Source organism: Barbus barbus, assembly GCF_936440315.1.
Source record: "Barbus barbus genome assembly, chromosome: 4".
Taxonomy (NCBI): domain Eukaryota; kingdom Metazoa; phylum Chordata; class Actinopteri; order Cypriniformes; family Cyprinidae; genus Barbus; species Barbus barbus.
The window spans coordinates 35,807,967-35,826,500 of record NC_136732.1 but is presented as its reverse complement, the minus strand read 5'-3'; the positions used below and the strand labels follow the sequence as shown (position 1 = coordinate 35,826,500).

The window sequence follows — 18,534 nt, the reverse complement described above, 5'->3', positions numbered from 1 at the left end:
CTGACTTTAGCGTGTGGGAAAAGAGCTTTCATCATTTAAGGTTGGGGTACACTTTAAGACAAGAGTTTGCGGATCCCCCTGCCCTGACTTTTTGACAGTAAAATGCACACGCATTTGTAAATGAAACTTGATTCACCAGATTGCTTTATATAGTATCCTAAAATGTACAAACAGCACATATAAATAAAATATATTACTCACTGAACTTCCGGTATTTAGGGGAGAATATAAACAGTGAAACCGTGAGCATAATTAACGTATAAATATGAAGCGCGAAAATAATGTATACTCAAATGAAATTAAATCGTGTAAAGGCAGCATGATATAAAAGCTGCAACCACAGTCTTACCGTAAATTTAAAGGAAGCCTAAAAGAACCTTAATTTGTTAAAATATATTTTATTAGAAAGAGACACGGCATTTTGTGTAAATCCTGCATGACTAACAAATGTCTGACACCAGCATTCAAAACAGTGAACTTGTGAGCTCTTCATACATTTTATTAATGAGAATATTTTATTTAATTCAATCACTAAATCACAATTTTTAAAAAATCAGTCAATGAAAATAAAAACCCTTGATAAATGTTTTTTATATGCATTATATAAACAGTCTAGAAAAGTTAGTCACACGTGTAGCTATTAATAATGTTCATTAATGCACATTTGACGTACTCACATATACTCCACACTCGGGGAAATTTACAGAACCTTATAGAACACTTGAGACAAAACTTAATATCAAAACACGCAACTCCATATACAAACTGGCAGTAAAATTGTTCACTTTTACTCCTTATCACCAAATAAGTGACTTGCGCAGATTCAGAAAAGTTGACTATCTGTTAGTCCATTGCAATCCAATTGTTTCGCTGGATTCTGTGGTTCTTCGACGAGGAAGAAAATACCTGTAAAGATAGAGAAAGAACAATGAAGTTATAATAAAACATGAGCTTTTTGGAGAAAGACGTATCACGCTTGTATTTTGAGTTACATTTAAATACTGTGCTATCACAAAATAAGATATCTTGGTTAAGAATTTATAGAACGTGTAATGGTAGTTATTGCTCATTAATAATTAACAAACGTTGACCGGGACCTTCTCCCCCTTGCTAATTTCTACAAATGGAAACACAATAGATGCTTTCCGTTAGCAGAAAACTATGCAATGCGAAAGGAAACGCAGCATCCTAGTCAAAGGAAACCGAAATTAAAGTAAATGCACGCAACCCCCCTTGCGCCACCTTTAAAAATATCCACTTGTTGTGCCGCAAATGGTTTATTGGTCGTATAGCGACAGGATACCCGGCCACCATAACTGTACTTTTGGTTAATGAAAAACACACACGCTCGACCAGTGCAGCGCAACACCAAACACAAGAGCTAAAACATTGTTGAATTATTTGCTGGCATTCTCAAACCATTCATTTAAACAAAGGAGGAAACATCTTGTGGAAAATGCTGTCAAAAAAAGTCCGAGTCTGTTTTATACTCAAAAAAATAAATTTAACAAAACTCTTTCTATAGATTTCCACACACATACACACACACACACACACACACAGGCGCACGCACAGACACTATATTATATACACATACGCACACACACACACAGGCGCACGCACAGACACTATATTATATACACATACGCACACACACACACACGTACACACTCAAATGTTCACATATATAGTATTATATACGTATTTGTACTGTCATTATATGTCAAAATTAATTTTTAATAATTTAGATGATCACTAAATATTTGTAGCCTACATACACCAACATATCTGTTACCTATTGCATTTTGTTGAATAGTTTTGCTCAGGCTCATTTACTTTGCACTGTTTATATATAGGCTTTGGTTTTCTTTAACACGTCGTTTACCATTTATAAATCACTATGAAATTACAGTGATGAAAAAAGCGATCATCAATATGTCATTTTATCTATTGTGACCTACTTGTGCGATAAGGCCTAGTAAATTACCTATCTGAAATATAAACAAGGAAGGATGAAATATGATCAAATGTTGTACGGAATAATGTGTGTTTGGAAAATCTGCTACTCTAGGGCTTGTATGTTGACACTCTATTCTCCGATGGTATGATAGGACCAAAGACGACAAAGTGTCGATGTATTCAATTTAGCGTTTTAAAATTCCTATGTGATTCGTATTGTGCACTCTCATTGGAAGGTACGGAAAGGGAGAAGGGATTAAAAAAATCTAGCTCTCTGCTCCGGGGTCCCCCGGCGCGTGCAATCACAGCCCCCCTCAAGGGTGCTATTTTGCAGGCACGTCCGCTCGCTATTGGTCAGTGGCTGGTCAGATGGTACGGTTTCCCTCTGTCCCGCACTGGCACATAGCCACCCAGAACACCCCCCCACCCCCCCAACTAAAACCCAATCTCCGATAAACTACTAATAGCTAAACCACTTGGACTATAAAACACAACAAATCATAAACCAAGCAAAAGAGCCGTACCCTCCCAATGAGTTCCTATTTTGTAAACTCAACTTTCCCAGTGACTCTGCCCGGAGGACAGGAGTCGTTCTTGGGACAGATACCGTTATATTCCTCCGGATACACAGACCCTTTACGACACTATCCCGGTGCTGCTTATGGAGGTTCCAGTGTCCAAGAGAAGGCGTACCCATCCTCCTTTTACCAGCAAGCGAACGGTGCCTACGGCAGGGCAACCGCCGCAGGTCCCTGCGATTATGCGACAGCAAGCTTCTACAGGGAAAAGGACGCTGCCTGCGCCCTCGCCAGCATAGAGGAACACTCCTTCGTTCTCAGTCAGGATCATCGCAAGCAAGACTGCACGGGGTCGACGGGGAAAAGCATCTACCCTGAGGCCGACGAACAGAAGCCGTCAGCGCCGGTTTATCCTTGGATGCAACGGATGAACTCGTGTAACGGTGAGTTCATGTTGTCTTTTTCACCCTTCATTTTTCTCATCGCTAATAAAGACGGAGCTAGAGCGTGCTATACGACTTACATCTTCACTGTACAATGCCGGAAGCCCATACAGTGCAAACACGCTCGTCTCCACCATAGTGTCATATTGAAAGCAAAGCCACTCCTGTAAAGTTCTGTGAAATCTCTCATATGTACTGTACTTGCTTTTGAGGGAGGACATTTAGAAATATGTTCACCGCAAGGCTCATATAATTTAAATCACTGGAGAAGCTTGTCTAATTATAAACAGAAGAGCTGTTGCATTACCGTATGTCTTATTGCAAAATGACCATTGTTGTTTTGACACATCTGTTACTGTTTGGTCCTTCCTGGGATACGAACAATGGCGAGTACATGGCAATATAAAAAGCACGAAATATATCTTATGATTAGACAGACTATGCAATAGTTCGTGAAACAGAGAGAAACTCTAAAAAGCTGAATGCTCTGTGCATTTTCCATAACTTGATTTTAGTCGCTGCTCATACTAGCTCTGTCCCTTAACAGTGGTTTAATGTAAAAAAAAAAAAAAAAAGACAAAGAAAAAAGGTCAGTCACAAACACAACTTTGACAAGTGCTCAAACTATTACTGGACGCACTGCGTTTATGTTCAGATATAAAGTTTGATATGAAGCATATAAATAGACCGGTATCTTTTGTTTATATCTGTCACGAATATAAGGAGTATCACATTTCCTCTGTATTTTCCCCCTCATCGCAATAAAACTGTTTTTGACCTCTCAATATGTCTGCACATGGGTTTAAATAAGGACAAAATAACTAAAAATCGCCATAATAAACGTTTAAATATGGTAAAAAATACAAAATAGCATAAATATGTGATATTGTGGACTGTATTGTAGGCGCATAAATTTCACACTGCCTTGAGTGTTTCTTGTCATTGTGTCACCCCTCGAGTTGTTTTCTCCGGACGCATTTATCATTGTAATAAACACGCTCTCGGTGTTAATGTTTGACTTTTCTCTTTTATCTCATGGACAGGGACTTTCGGTAACGCTGGCCGAAGGGGTCGTCAGACCTACACTCGCTACCAGACGTTAGAATTGGAGAAAGAGTTCCACTTTAACAGGTATCTGACCCGAAGACGCCGCATCGAGATTGCGCACGCACTGTGCCTCACAGAACGTCAGATAAAGATTTGGTTCCAAAACCGGCGAATGAAATGGAAAAAAGAGAACAAATTGATCAACTGTTCACAAACCAGTGGCGAAGAGGAGGAGGAGAAGAGGACAGAATGAAATTTTAAACGATAAAATCCCCCCCAAAAGAAAACTATTGCATAGAGGGCACCAGACACCACTCTGTAATAACACAAATGAAGACTTTCCATCATGTTAGCAACTGTAGCATTCCTGTTAACTCATAATTGTAATTTCTTTTCCTTTTTTTTTGTACATGACGTTTAAAACATGTGGTTTTGTGCGCTCTTACTCTGACTTTAGGTTTGCTCTTATAACTGAAATGTCCATGTTGAACGAAGCTATTTGAAATTTGTGTCATATTCGTGTTTATATTTAAGCTGTGTAAAAATAAAAATAAATTCCCATTGTACGGAAAACGTTTTTCTATCTTTCATTTTTGTAAGCTAAATGTTTAGACACTATATGAGCTAATTTAGTGATACTGGGTGAAAAGCAGTTAGAGATTTTAGAAAAACATGCTACACATCAGTGTATATATATATATATATATAGCCATATCCCATATATATAGCATATAGGCTACTTTACTTTTGTGTTTGTTATTCAATAAATCAAACAAATCTTTCCTTTTGTCATACATGCTGTACCTATATGATGACGGCCGATCATATGAAATGACGAATCCTTTTTTGCGGTACAACACCTGTATGCTATCCCTGTATTATTTTTTATTTTTGTCAAGAAAACTAGTTTAAACAAATTCACGGTTGACCCATAGGTGATGTAATGAGAAATACAGCCTTTACCGCATCTTTAGCCTGTAGGGCAACGCGTCTTCTGCGTAACTAGTATGAAATTTCAGTACCTGCGGGATAATATGTAAATATATGATACATTTATTAGTGTGCATATGATATTTTAGTACAAATACTGGTTACATGTTTTCCTGATTTCATTGCAGGTACAAAGCCCCAAAAAGTTTGAGTTAGGGATTTGGTTTCGCTTTTTGTACTACTAAGAGGCCGAACGTTGCCTACTTGATTCCAAAATACTTCCTACAAAGTGAGAGGTTAGAAGGTTCAGCAGGTTTTAATAGATAACCAAAAGAGAAAGCTGACCTGTCGGCGCTGGTCACTCACCCTGAGAGACTATACAGCCTGGAGGGCTAAGCGACAATAAACCAAAATCTTCAGGTGAAGGTTTCTAATTGCCTCTTAAAAAATGTTATCCCCAAATATCAGACATAATTTACATAACAGAAAAAAATTAAAGTAGTAATGCATAAGTTTTCTACAGACACGCAACGTCTCATTTAATTATATATATATTTGAAAAGCAGAGTATAGTATAGTGTGTTAACAGAGCACAATGGATGGACTTCACGCTTCTTCTTAGCAGCCTAGAATATTGTAAATATGTAACTTGTTAAATTCTGCACTTTTCCGAGCATCAAAAATATTGCTAAAATGTCAATGTAAATGTTGATCTGAACTATTACAGCGTTGCTTTTCCGTCTTTAACGTAAAAAAGGTGAATGGAAGTTCAGTACAGATTTACATCATGCACATACATGAACCAGCAATTGGCGTTTTGTCAACAAACCATATATCATCTTGCACGATCTCGCATTCCTTATATTCATTCCATAGAATTTTCTGTGTGATGAGCTCATCTTTAGAACGCGTCTAGTAAAAAGTCACATCGCTTCTTGAGTTTGAAAAAACACATCTGCGGCAAGACTAACGAATGAATATGTTGGAAATTAGCGAAATATAATTTGTTTGAATTTCCCCTCTTTAAACTGGAATTAATATAGTATATATATTTCATGCAGTCAAGGTTATGACCAGTGCTTAATTTTTTATTATCTTTATTCTAACTTGACATAGCCTAAGGTACAATTTTAAATTAGGTTACTAAAGTAGCGGTGGGGTTTCACAATATTACAACCGTTATAATTTGAAGAACTGTATCATAATATATTCTTAACATGTTAAAATGTAATTGTTTTATTTCATATTTTTTGGTTTATCCGGAATGATTTGACAGTTAACTGTATATTGATATCTGCATATCAAGTAGCCTACACATTAGCTTATAGTTTCTGGGCAATGCCTGTATGCGTTAAGGGTCGATAAATACACTAAACCTTATTAATATCACAAACAAACTACAAAGAAGATCAGTTTTATACCCATTTAAAAGAGATATAACTAGCGTTAGGTTCTGAAAAATATCTTTCCAGCGTGCAATACATTTTATTCCCAGTAGGTGACGCTGTCCCCTTACATGCAGCAAATCCCTGCAAAGGGAGGAACACTTTGACTCGAGTCTAACGACTCCCAGTCTCGTCATCATTTGTAACCATAGAGCATGAATTACCTCTTGAAGTCATCAGTGAGAATTTACGACTGGTCAACAAAAGCACGTGACTCTCAAACGCACCCCCACCCCCATATTTGGCCGCATACATAGCAAAAACGAAGTACAGTGCATTGCTATAATTCATTAATACATCATAAATCGTGAAGCACAGCGTTATAACGACCAAGATCTACAAATCAAGCCCTCTAAAACAACCTAAATGAGCTCTTACTTTGTAAACTCGTTCTCAGGGCGCTACCCAAATGGCCCTGACTATCAGTTACTAAATTATGGAACTAGCAGCAGCGCTATGAACGCCTCGTACAGGGACTCCGGCACCATGCATTCAGGCTCTTACGGCTACAACTACAATGGAATGGACCTAAGCGTCAATCGTTCAACCAGCACTGGCCACTTTGGGGCGGTTGGGGACAACTCCCGGGTCTTCCAGTCTCCAGCCCCAGAGACGCGATTCCGGCAGCCGTCAAGCTGCTCGCTCGCGTCTCCGGAGCCGCTGCCTTGTTCCAACAGCGAAAGCCTTGGACCCAAAGACTCTTCGCCCCCTTCCGACCAAAGCAACACCACTGCGGGTAATAATCTAACCAACAACACACATTTCACAGAAATCGACGAGGCCAGCGCTTCTTCTGAGACCGAGGAGGTGTCGCACAGAGCGAACAACTCTGCACCCCGGACACAACAGAAGCAAGAGACCACGGCAACCTCCACTACCTCGGCGACGTCCGATGGCCAAGCTCCCCAAATATTCCCCTGGATGAGGAAACTACATATTAGCCATGGTACACACGTATTATGTTTACGTCTCTTTGTTTGCTAGCGAATGCGTATTGTGTTCAGTTCTGATTTGAATTCACGTGTGGCGTCAGTAACAGCCTTTATTTTAGATTTCTGTGAAAGTGCCATAAATCTATTAAGTGCGGAGCCTCGCAAACTGTAGAAGAGAGAATGGGAGCGGGGTGGAAGAGAGGGCAGGAGGGTTTACAAGTTGCTCTTTCTGTGAAAAGTTCAGCTTTATGGTGTGTGGGAATGTGATTAGTTCAGTGTTGAAGAGCCGGTAATAAAACAGAGAGAAAGAACACGGGATAAAAGGCGAGAATAGTGAGATGGATGCATAAACAAGCGGCGGAAAAAACTGAATACATATCATAATAATTTCGAATGTTTGGTGCTGTATTATATGTACAAAATATTGAGGTTTTAAGAAGTAAAACGAAAGAAAAACAAACTCCATGAGGCTACAGCGAGGCGCTGTGCAGTGTACCATTTGGTGATTTCCCTGTACGCATTCAGTTGTAAATCGTGTCACTCATGTGTATCTATAGAAAAAAAAGTTATTGGAAACTGTTGTTGAAATGATGTGCAGGTCAATTCTCGCTAATCTTTATTCCCCTTTGCGTTTTGTCCACATTATTCAGATATGACTGGACCAGACGGCAAAAGGGCCCGAACTGCATATACCCGCTATCAGACGCTAGAGCTGGAAAAAGAGTTCCATTTCAATAGATACCTCACCCGAAGGAGGAGGATAGAGATAGCCCATGCTCTGTGCCTCTCAGAGCGTCAAATTAAGATCTGGTTCCAAAACCGGCGGATGAAATGGAAAAAGGACAATAAACTGAAGAGCATGAGTCTGGCTACCGCAAGTAGCGCTTTCCAGCCATAGTTCTATCCCAAGTCCCTACTACGTGGTGTGCAAAAGAAAATCAGGAGGAAAACGAGATGAAAATTAGGTCTCAAAACATTACTTACAGAGTACTGTACATCGCGGCACCTTTTGGCATGTTATGGATGTTTTAGGCATTTTAAAATTCTACTGTGGTACTGCTATAATGAAACGAAAATTAGTGTTCATATGTCGTTCTTTTAATACTATGGTGACTATAATTTTGGCAAGTAAATAAAACTGAAGGGGAAAGAAGCTGTCAATATACCGCCTGATGTTCTTGTTATGAATATTGTTTATGTGTCAAGTGCTATGTTAATGCTTTCTTGAGAGTTAGCATGTGAGCTCTTAAATGTTATAACTTATTTACCTATACACGTGTATACCTTTTGAGTTTACAGCTTAGAAACGCATCTGCCCTTGTATGAAGTGAAGCTCTAGTTTAGTGGTGACTGCAGTAAATTTAGCAGAAGCCTCTGTATAGTTCATGGTCATCTGTTTAATCATTGTCTAAATAATCACATTCAATTTGTTATGTGTTCAAGAAATGTGTAAATAGTCCTCCCTAGATTCTTGTACCCGTTCATACGTGTGTATAGTTGTATTCCAAATATGTAATTGTATATTACTGGATCATGTTTATGTTCCAAAAAGGATGTACATATTGAACATTTTTATTGTGATCAGTTGGCTATTTGTAGTAGGCAGAATGAACGTCAAACGTGTGGAAAACGAAGAAAAAAAAAAAAAAGCAATGTCATGTCGACCTGCCTGTTAGCATTTTGCCAAAAAGCTTTTTGTATTTGTTTGTAGTTTAACTTGGAGTAAAAAAATAAAGTTCCTCATATTCAAATCTAATACTTTTCTGGACAGTTCTTCAATTTACACACAATCGAGAAAACCAATTCTTGTCAATGGTTGAGTTATCGATTACAAACTCATTATATTCTCTCAAAATCAAAATACTGCACGGTCCTTTAAATTACTGAGAAAGGTTTTGCTACGCCACAGTGCAGATCTGTATACTGACAGTTCACACTCAACTTGGACACTAATAGCAAAAAGCTAAAATGCCCTTACTATTAAGCGAAAACAGACAGGAGAAATATTAACCAAAACCTGGCGCGTATACAAGTTAAGACCTTTCTATCCCGCTAATTCTAAACAACACACATTTTCCAGAATGTTTATATAATTTACAAACGCTCTACTATGTATAGCCTACCACTGTATTTTTGAGTCCTAGTAAACAATCACTGAACCTTTAAACTTACCATGCGTGCCAAACTCTTCTCCACCTCTAAGTTTTGAGAGCCGAGTGGAGGTCCCCGCAGTGTACCAACGGCCACTTGCCTTTTGTAATTTTGCTTTTCCTTTGCCCAAACTATACAAAAAGTAGCTATGACATTTACATGTCAAACGGATGAGCGTTTTATCTTGAAGTTAGATCGTAAAAATCGCCCAGGCCACAGACAGATACCCCTTACTGGCTCTCAAAAGTCACGTGGGGTCCATAAAGTTAGTTTTATGGTTTTGGGGAGTTGACAATGTACTATATATTTCACATTCTAGAATGCAAGTGACGGTTTAACTGCTTCGAGGGGATTCTAAAGGGTCAGTTGTGAGAGGAAGAGCGTACCAGTAGGCCACTACAGTGCCAGTGTCTAGTCGGTGCAATGTCTCTCCGGTTCTACTCACTTGGAGGCGGAAATATGGATAGTGGACCGTGCAGAGTCAAAGTAAGTTCAATTTAAGGCTGCAATGGCCGGTGATTTGATCTAGGAAGATGTGGGAAGGAAAGGAGGGGTATGTCTCAAGTAGAAGTGTCAATCATTTTGTTTCTGTGAGTGCAAGAAGAGGTCTTAAGATATTAGTTGTGTCAAATGCAAACGCGTTATCACAAGGGTGCGCGTAAGCATATGAACCTTGGTTATCCAATTTTTAAAAACTACGTTAAAAAGTTTTTCTCTGTAATGAAAAACTTTTTATTCGGTCTATTTTAATCGTGTATAGTAAACGTGTGTGTGTGGGTGTATATCTATCTATCTATCTATCTATCTATCTATCTATCTATCTATCTATCTATCTATCTATCTATCTATCTATCTATCTATCTATCTATCTATCTATCTATCTATCTATCTATCTATCTATCTATCTATCTATCTATCTATCTATCTATCTATCTATCTATCTAGCTCCTATCTGTGTATGTGAGTGAAAATAATGTTTTTTTTGGGGATATTTTTTCTCGAAAGTTCTTAATTTTAATTTTTTTATAGTTGTTAGTTGCACATTATGGCGAATATTTTTTTATGAAATAGGTGATCGTCTCCCTGCATCTCTCTCTCTTTTTCACGCACACACACACACACGCATGCACACACACAGACAACAATATGACAATATGCCTCCCTAAGGTTCTACAAGCAAAGCTTTGTTCCTTCCCCGCCCCTGTATTTTCAAGGGAGGAAGCGCGTAAGGAATACATAGTTGTTGTACTTTTTTAAAATGGGCATCTGGAGCAAAGTATTTGGTTAGACTGTGATATGTTTATCACAGACAAATATCTATGATAAAATAGAAACTCCTACAGTATAATTATACTTTCTGAATAAATATTTTTGATTGTTCTGTCAGAGCATTTTTGTCGCCTGAGGTCAGTTCGAGTTCAACTCAAGTACACAGTTTGAGCATATCATTATATTACACTCAAGGCAGCACGAATGGCTTCTTTATATTTTTTATTTTTCCTATTTTCATATCTGTAGCAACAGAGAAACTAAGACTTAACTTCTGCTATTAATTGTTATGTCCTGTAAATCCCACCGTCACTACAGTTAGAGCGTGTATATTGACTACGCTTAAAGCATAATAATGCAAAACGCTGTAGTTAACACTAATTTTAAAACAGTTAAACAGTTTCCTAATATCATTAAATAATATTTAATAATCTACTTAATTATTCATTGGATATTAATGCACGTAATATTTAGCTATTTAAACAACACCCTAAATTGCATATTCATTACAAACGGCAAGCTACTTAAAAAAAGCATGTGGCCTATGTATAAGTAACACAATATGTTGGACATTGATATTCGGGACCGGCTTGCCAGAGCTTAACCTCTATTAGAAAACACGTTGTAAATTAATCGAAAAAATAAAACACCGTATGCTTATTTTTCTAATCAAATACTTGTTTAGCTCTTTGCTGCTCCTCTGCATTTAACATTAGCATTACCTCCAAAATAATAAATGTTAAGCTTTCAGAGTGTTTTACAGCCTACTTTCAATGAGTGTTACAGATTTTATAGCCCTCCATTTGGTATTTCTGTGTGTGAGAAAGAAGCAGAAGGAGGGAGAGAGCGCGCACAAGAGAGAGTAAAGGAGAGTGTGTGTGTATGCGTGTGTGGGTATGTCCGAGCAACAGAGTTAGGAAGTTTCAGGCCGTAAACAGGAAGGCGAAATTGTGGTCGCGAGCATGAGTCGAGGGCTACCGTTTCATTTTTCATCAGCTTCCTTTTTAATGATATGAGCGGGGAGGGCTCTGGCCTCCGAGAAAAAAAATGCGCGCATTCCTCTAGAAAGTCACTTAAAAAGACAGGCGTCCATACAACCACAATCGAGGTCAACCACAATCATAAAGTCCATACTTATAGCATACAATGCAAATATAAAACAATGCAAAATGAGGAATAGCAATTTCCCTTGAGTGTTTATATGTGCTGTGAGCCACTAAGGCGACTGGGCGTTAATTCTAGGTGTGTTTGTGCGTCAGAGAAATATTTGCAGGGTGTGTGTGATACGTTTTGACACAAACTCAGGGGATGAAAGACTACAGTCTATGAATGTGGTGTGTGAAAGTTAGCCCAAAGACATATACGACTATTTGGTATTACTGTACTTTTATTGATGTAACGAGGTTCAGAGAAATTATTTAACAGGACATTTCAATATAAAGTATCCAGCATTCTCTGTCCATTGAGCATATGGTACTAAAAATCAATTTCTATGATTTCCATGAAGCCTCTACCATGTAGACGCAGCAATTTCGAACGTTTAAATAGCAATTTTAAGACTAATGCGTTCTGCATATTGATAAGGGGCAATCTGGGAGCATATCTCATCCATAATGCATAGGGACGGGATCATCCAGGGGTCAGCAGACGGGCACTGCTGCGAAGGCGCAAGCGCAAAACAATACAACTAGTCCATAAAGCAAAATTAAGGGATGTCTGCCCTAACAATTTTTTATAGTTTTGTACAATTGCTTTTTTTTTCTTTCTTTAAACAATTGTTTTAATTCTTCAATTTAAAGCCAAGACAAAAAACAAACAAACAAAACAAACTCCTACAATTTAGTGTGGTATTTTCTGCATGTTCTGCTGGGCTTCTTGACACTTAAGGAAATTCAGAGAAAATGAAGACTAAGGATGAACAGGACTGGCAGATGATACAAGCAGAATTTGAACTCGCGTCGCCAGCTCGCCATATCCGGGCTAACCACTAAGCCACAGACTGATTATTCATAACCCGTTTAAGACGTAGCCTATTACAAATGGTCCGAATTCGATAATACAAAACCCCTGATTAGATACTAGAAATTCTGCAAATATTTAGGCTTTTCAATTATGAATTATATATAATGTATAATAAAAAAGTATTAATTTAGGCTACATGAATAATTCTTAAACCGTCTCGTTATAGGCAAAGCTAAAAACAAAAAAACTATTATTTTGTTCAAATGATTTACATATGCATAAATCATTATTAGGCTATAATAAATTAAACATAAAATTACATAACGAACAACAAATGTATTATTGTTAGTGTAGTTATTTGTAATCTCAATATTTGATAATTTAATTAGCCTAGATAGAACATTTAATTGGGAAATAATTCGAATTAAACTTTAAAACATAACTAAAGGTATGATGGTAATTTTGTCAAATTTAAATTCAATGTAAATAAATATTTATGGCAAATAAATCAAATTAGGTTATAGATTTTATTTTTATTTTCCATTTTATTTATGATCAGCTAGAGCAAATATATAGGTATATTTACGTGTCTTAATTGTAAGTTATCTAATAAACAGTTTTTAAATAAATAAAATGCATATCATATACTTTCTCCTCCTGACTTTATGCTCGAGTTAGATTGTTCTCAGATGTAACTCTCCTCCGTCGCCAGCAGAGCCCGCTTTAGACCAAGATCATGATGTCTGAGGCTTCTGGTTTCTGCTTGTCGCCCTGTTCTATAAGGACTAAAGCTTTTGAAACATTTAGAAATATTAAATATTCTATCAACATAGAATACGATCCCAAATTCCATCTGACAGATTTTTGAGTTTGATCAGAAATGTGCTAACTAACACTTTTCAGCATTTTGCCAATAGAAACGTACACCGTGAGCAGCCTAGTTCAATGCTTTTGTCCAAAATCAGGAAGCATAAAGCTATGGTTTAGGCACAAGATTGGCTCGTTCTCCCTCCTCTCTCTGTCTACGTTTAATCCAAAGGAGCGAGAGAAGGTGAACGTAGTCTCGTTAGAAGTGGCGCGAGATTTGGCAGGGTCAAAAAGTTCAGGGGTCAAAAGTTTACGTAGTGCGTGTCTCGGTCTTTGGCTGTCGACTCACTGCGCTTGACCAATCGCTGGATGTCAATGGCAAAGTGGGAGAAGGAGAAAGAGTGGGGGGTGAGGGGTTTCAGACTGTCTCTTTTGAAAAGATTAGAAAAATGATAGAAAGAGCAGAGCTGAGAAGACAGACTTTGTAACAAAGCACGTTCCCGCGAAAGGGTCTGTTGAGGAGAAAAAAAGACGATCGATTCTTGAGGTTGCGCTTCAACGAAGGCCTGATGTTGCACTGCGAACCTTTTATAAAATGTAGCGTATTCATAGATTAATTGTATTAAATTGCATTTATGTATTTTGTAAGAAGGCAGCTTGTTTATTAGATAAATAAGTCCAGTCAAAGGAAAAATATATGAGATCATTAGATTTATTCGTATGCGTTAGAAACCTGACGCTCGAAAAAAATCATTAAAATCAGTGTTGCTGTTTGACGTTTTGTTAAAAAACGCATTATTTAATTGTTTATTCTATCTACTTTATTACTTTCCTAATAATTTTAAGTCCAAATGTGAATCGAAATGTCCTTGTTTAAAACTCTACATAGGCCATAAAGCTTGCATATAGGGTTTCTGACGAGCATTTACTTTGTCATAATATTCACGTGAACATGAGAAATAAGAAACTTATATCTATACATTTTGTAATAAAATAACAAGCTTACTGTTCGTGACTGAGCTTGTGATTATGAATGCGCTGAAAGCCTGTTCAATGCCAGGCAAATAAAATATTTTATTTTTCTGATATCGAAAGGAATAAAATTATTTCAGCGACGCCATTCCTTTTATTAGGATATAAGGCTTATTGTGTTCCGCATTCTTGATTGTTGATCACATTCTCCTCGTTCGAAACGGAAGACCACCTGCGGTATTTTGTTTACATGTTTAAAATGTAGACAAGGTGTGAATAAACAAAGGAAATTTGTTTAAGAAGCACATTTCCCTTTCTTAGGAAACTCAAATGTAGAGCCACCATATATCATATCATATCATATCATATCATATCATATCATATCATATCATATCATATATTCCACCAATCGTCATGAATAACTTAAACAACAACAAAAAGAAAAAGAAAAAAGAAACGAAATAAATAATATTCTTAAACAATAGTTAATATATAGCTATAAAGCTAAACAAATCTTCACTTTTTACAAGGTGAAAAGATTGAGACATTGGGATTCGAACTAGTTTGGTTTTCATTTTTATTTGAGAAAATAAATAATATTGATTTTAAAGGCTCGTTCGGAATATGAAAAAGCGCCGAGAAACTGGGCAATTGGTAATTTGGTCATGAATATTAATTTTTTGCACGAACATTTGGTCTAATGGTGGTGAGTCAGGATGATGTGAGGCTGAACGACTTGGTATTCTCAGAAACAACGTACGTAAGTGGTGAATAATTATATTAGAAAACCCGTCCCATTTGGAGTTCAGCTAGAGTTCAATGAATTCATTTCCATTCCATCCTAGTATGTGCCGTTGCTGGGCAGTATTGTACCCTCATTTTATATATATATATATATAGCTTATTATATATAGCTTATTGTTATAGCCCCTTAACAGTTTTCGCTTTGCAACATCTAGCGCTTTAAAATTATATTTATATATAATTCTAAACAAATATATGCATAAATGATTTAGCCTACATAATTTATTTTTAAATATGTGGATCGTTTTATCAAGGAGGCATTTGTCGTTTGAGCAGATTAACACATAACGTGTTTTAATTTTTCACACAGAAAAAAAATAAATATTTATAAATAAATATAAATATTTATAGATAAATATTTATATTAGGTTATTTTTAGTTAACGAATTAACGAACTTTTAACAACTTGTAAATTGCATAGATGTAGTTCTCTATTCTAAATGAATATTTAACAGTGTGTGTAATGAACAGTCGTTTTTATAGTTTGGACTTTTAGATGCACGCTGAATATCTCCTTTAGTGTTGTGAATGCAACTAGGGAAATAAAGAATTGCTCTATGGTTGAACTGATTTGTGGGTTATAAAGCCTTTTTGAATGACCCCTTTTCTCGAGCCATTTTTCTTCAAAGTAATGACCTGGGCACAATTCAATATGAGCGAGTAAACTATGCATGCATTACTATAGAACTTTAGAGTGGGAGAGACCCAGAGAAGGGGTGAACCGGGGGTCAGCGCGTCTAACAAATATTAAAATGTACTGGGACTCGTGACACGCCTCGCTGTTTAACAAAGACTGCCAAAGTACGAGATTAATCTGAAAACTTGAGAGTCCACAACAAAATGCCTTATATCGCCCAGTGGTATTGTAGAGCTCACAACGGCTCGAGGCTAACATGCATTTTATTTTTAGTTGTTTTAGGACAGAGAAGGCTGCTTTGTGCGGGGAAAGCCCCTTGTTGTCGCCAGCAAGATATCAAAACGAAAAATACGGCGCGATGACTCCTGCTGTTGAAGTTGGTGGCTCTGTGTTTTTTTTTCTTATTACTGCTTTTTCTGAGCTCTTGAGTCGGTTGAAGATTTTCTTGGATGTTTTAATGTCCACCTCTCTGTTATCGTCGCTTGATGTTAAAGAGGAGCTCGAGGGGACCCACGGAAATGAGAGGGAGTTGAGCACACAAAGGTATCACGGCGAGGTCACGGGCTAAACCTGTGGCTTTGGAGAAAGGAGTGAGGGGGGGTTCAGACGGAGGGACTCGCAGGGACGGTTGAAACGAAAAGAAGGGCTTTGGAGCGGCGACAATCCCTTGCAAAGACCGCGTACGGCAAAGGAGAGAAGATATGGGCGAGAGACTACCAAAATGAGAGATGCAACGCTCAGAGTAAGAAAAAAGTAAGTAAAGAAAACGGCGCTTCATTTTCATATCGCAGCACTCTCTTCTGCAGGTGTATGCTTGGGCGGACCACGTGCTCGCGCACACTGTGGCGAGAGTATGGGTCCCCCCTCCTATAACGGAGTTATGACTTTGAATTCAAGCCCCACGGAGTTGCACTGTTGCGTGTGTGGGTTTTATATGGTGAATATTTACCTTGGCTATAGTCTCTGAGCCGTGGCTTTGAATGCCTGTCGGTGTACACATTAACCCCATAATGAGGCAGATGGCTTGAGGTCCCCATGGCTTTTAGAAGGAGATGGCTCACGGGGGTGAAGGCGAGGTCGGGGACTTCAGAGGGTGAAAGGGTTAGAGTGGACACCAAGGCTGAACTTTCTCCTTTGCTGTTACATTTGCATCGATAAAATTTGAAATAAGGTGTATAGGTTACATGTGAAGTAAAAGCTGAGCCATCTAAACATTAAATTATTAGCCGTTTTCATGTTTTCAACTCGGACATGGATGCTAACGTGCTTCAGTGCAAGAAGGTCGGCACGATTATTACCGAGCAGAAATCAAAATGAATTGAGAGAGAAGAAAAGAGTCAAGCACGTTGAAAAAGGACTGAAAATGGCAGAGGCCCATTTGAAAAATTGCCAGAGCTTTGACTGCCAAACGCTAGGGGTGCTAAAGATTTCTTTGATATGATAAATTTTTTTTATACACATTCAAACTGCACAGTGAATGAAAAAAGATTTTCCTTCGTTTGAGAATATTTCGATACTGTTCGATATTATATTGATACAAGTATTCATATACTTAATTTGTGTATGCCCTGGAGTCACTTTATAATCTTTAGTACATTTTTTTTGCCTGTGCCGCAGAAGAACAAAGGCTCTCCAGAAACCCCCCACCGGATTTATATTTGCAAACAATTATATATATATATATATATATATATATATATATATATATATATATATATATATATATATATATATATATATATATATATATAATTACAATATCATTACAATATTTTGACATTTACTGAATCATTATTTAAAAATCGAAAATATTAACTTAATGGTTAACTGTTTGGCATTGTTTTAGTGCTAGATGGAAAATTATAGCGAATATTACGATGTATTGTGAAATGCTGCTTGGCCATTTGAAATATTTTGGTATGCAACGACAGTTTCGTTGGACACTATCAATTTTACGATGTTTATCTAGTGATTTTTTTTTTACTAGATAACTAGTAACTCTAGTAACTTGTTTCTAGTAGAACTTCCTTTTCGTTTAGGTATGAAATGTGGGATACTGAGCAATATGTAGTTACAAACAATTTTATGTTTATCCCTCATTTTGTGTAGATTTACTGACAAAACATACTACTTGCTGCTGTAATAAATCGGATACGGTTGATGATTTTAAATAGCAAGTAAACTGCAGTATCGAAAAATTAATGCGTTTTCGTTTTTTTCCACTTTCCCAATTTTGGTACTTCTACTGTAGAATTAAATAAGGAAATCTTACCTTTTCTGTACATCTAAAAACCAGCCTTGAAATATCGATGCATCCCCAAGACAAAGAGAAACTCCTTCGAATGAATAAGTTCTTTATTTCAGAACATTTTTCATGAAATGAGTGACCGAGTGTTTGGTGAGAGAAACGCTTGTTTAAGGAGTCATAAAATGTTTGCTCGGTGTCAGGGGGCTAGAGAACTATTGGTATTGTCCTATGTGCATATTTTATTGTTTTATACCCTCTCACCTCGCTATTTATTCGCCGTTTGACATGGTGTTTGCCGGCAACAAACAAAGCTGACCTGCCATAAACCCCACATGTTTTATTCCAGTGCTGCTTCAGCTTGCTTTGACCTTTGTTGAGATCTGAAGCGGTCGCATTTACTTGCTGGCCTG

General features: G+C 37.4%; 3 protein-coding genes across 5 annotated transcripts in view; all 3 read left to right on the top strand.

The window, feature by feature from the left end:
* The first annotated feature begins 2,449 nt into the window (after positions 1-2,449).
* On the top strand, positions 2,450-4,536 carry LOC306861752 (homeobox protein Hox-B6a). The gene is made up of 2 exons (XM_079404213.1): positions 2,450-2,920; positions 3,964-4,536. Exons 1-2 carry the CDS (start codon positions 2,491-2,493, stop codon positions 4,218-4,220), a joined length of 687 nt encoding a protein of 228 aa, XP_079260339.1. The 5' UTR covers positions 2,450-2,490; the 3' UTR covers positions 4,221-4,536.
* Positions 4,537-6,621: 2,085 nt separating this feature from the next.
* Positions 6,622-9,028, top strand: LOC306862680 (homeobox protein Hox-B5a-like). The gene is made up of 2 exons (XM_079405602.1): positions 6,622-7,288; positions 7,925-9,028. The coding sequence occupies exons 1-2, from the start codon at positions 6,709-6,711 to the stop codon at positions 8,170-8,172; spliced, it is 828 nt and encodes a 275-aa protein (XP_079261728.1). The 5' UTR covers positions 6,622-6,708; the 3' UTR covers positions 8,173-9,028.
* Positions 9,029-9,735: 707 nt separating this feature from the next.
* LOC306862246 (homeobox protein Hox-B3a-like) overlaps positions 9,736-18,534 on the top strand; it is a 38,191-nt gene continuing 29,392 nt past the window's right edge. Inside the window, exon 1 of one of the 3 annotated variants that reach the window (XM_079404995.1) lies at positions 9,736-9,911. The gene's annotated coding sequence lies outside the window, so the exon portion shown is untranslated. Of the gene's footprint in view, positions 9,912-16,017; positions 16,630-18,534 lie in introns of those variants that run through there. The other 2 variants (XM_079404991.1, XM_079404996.1) reach the window with 2 other exon arrangements.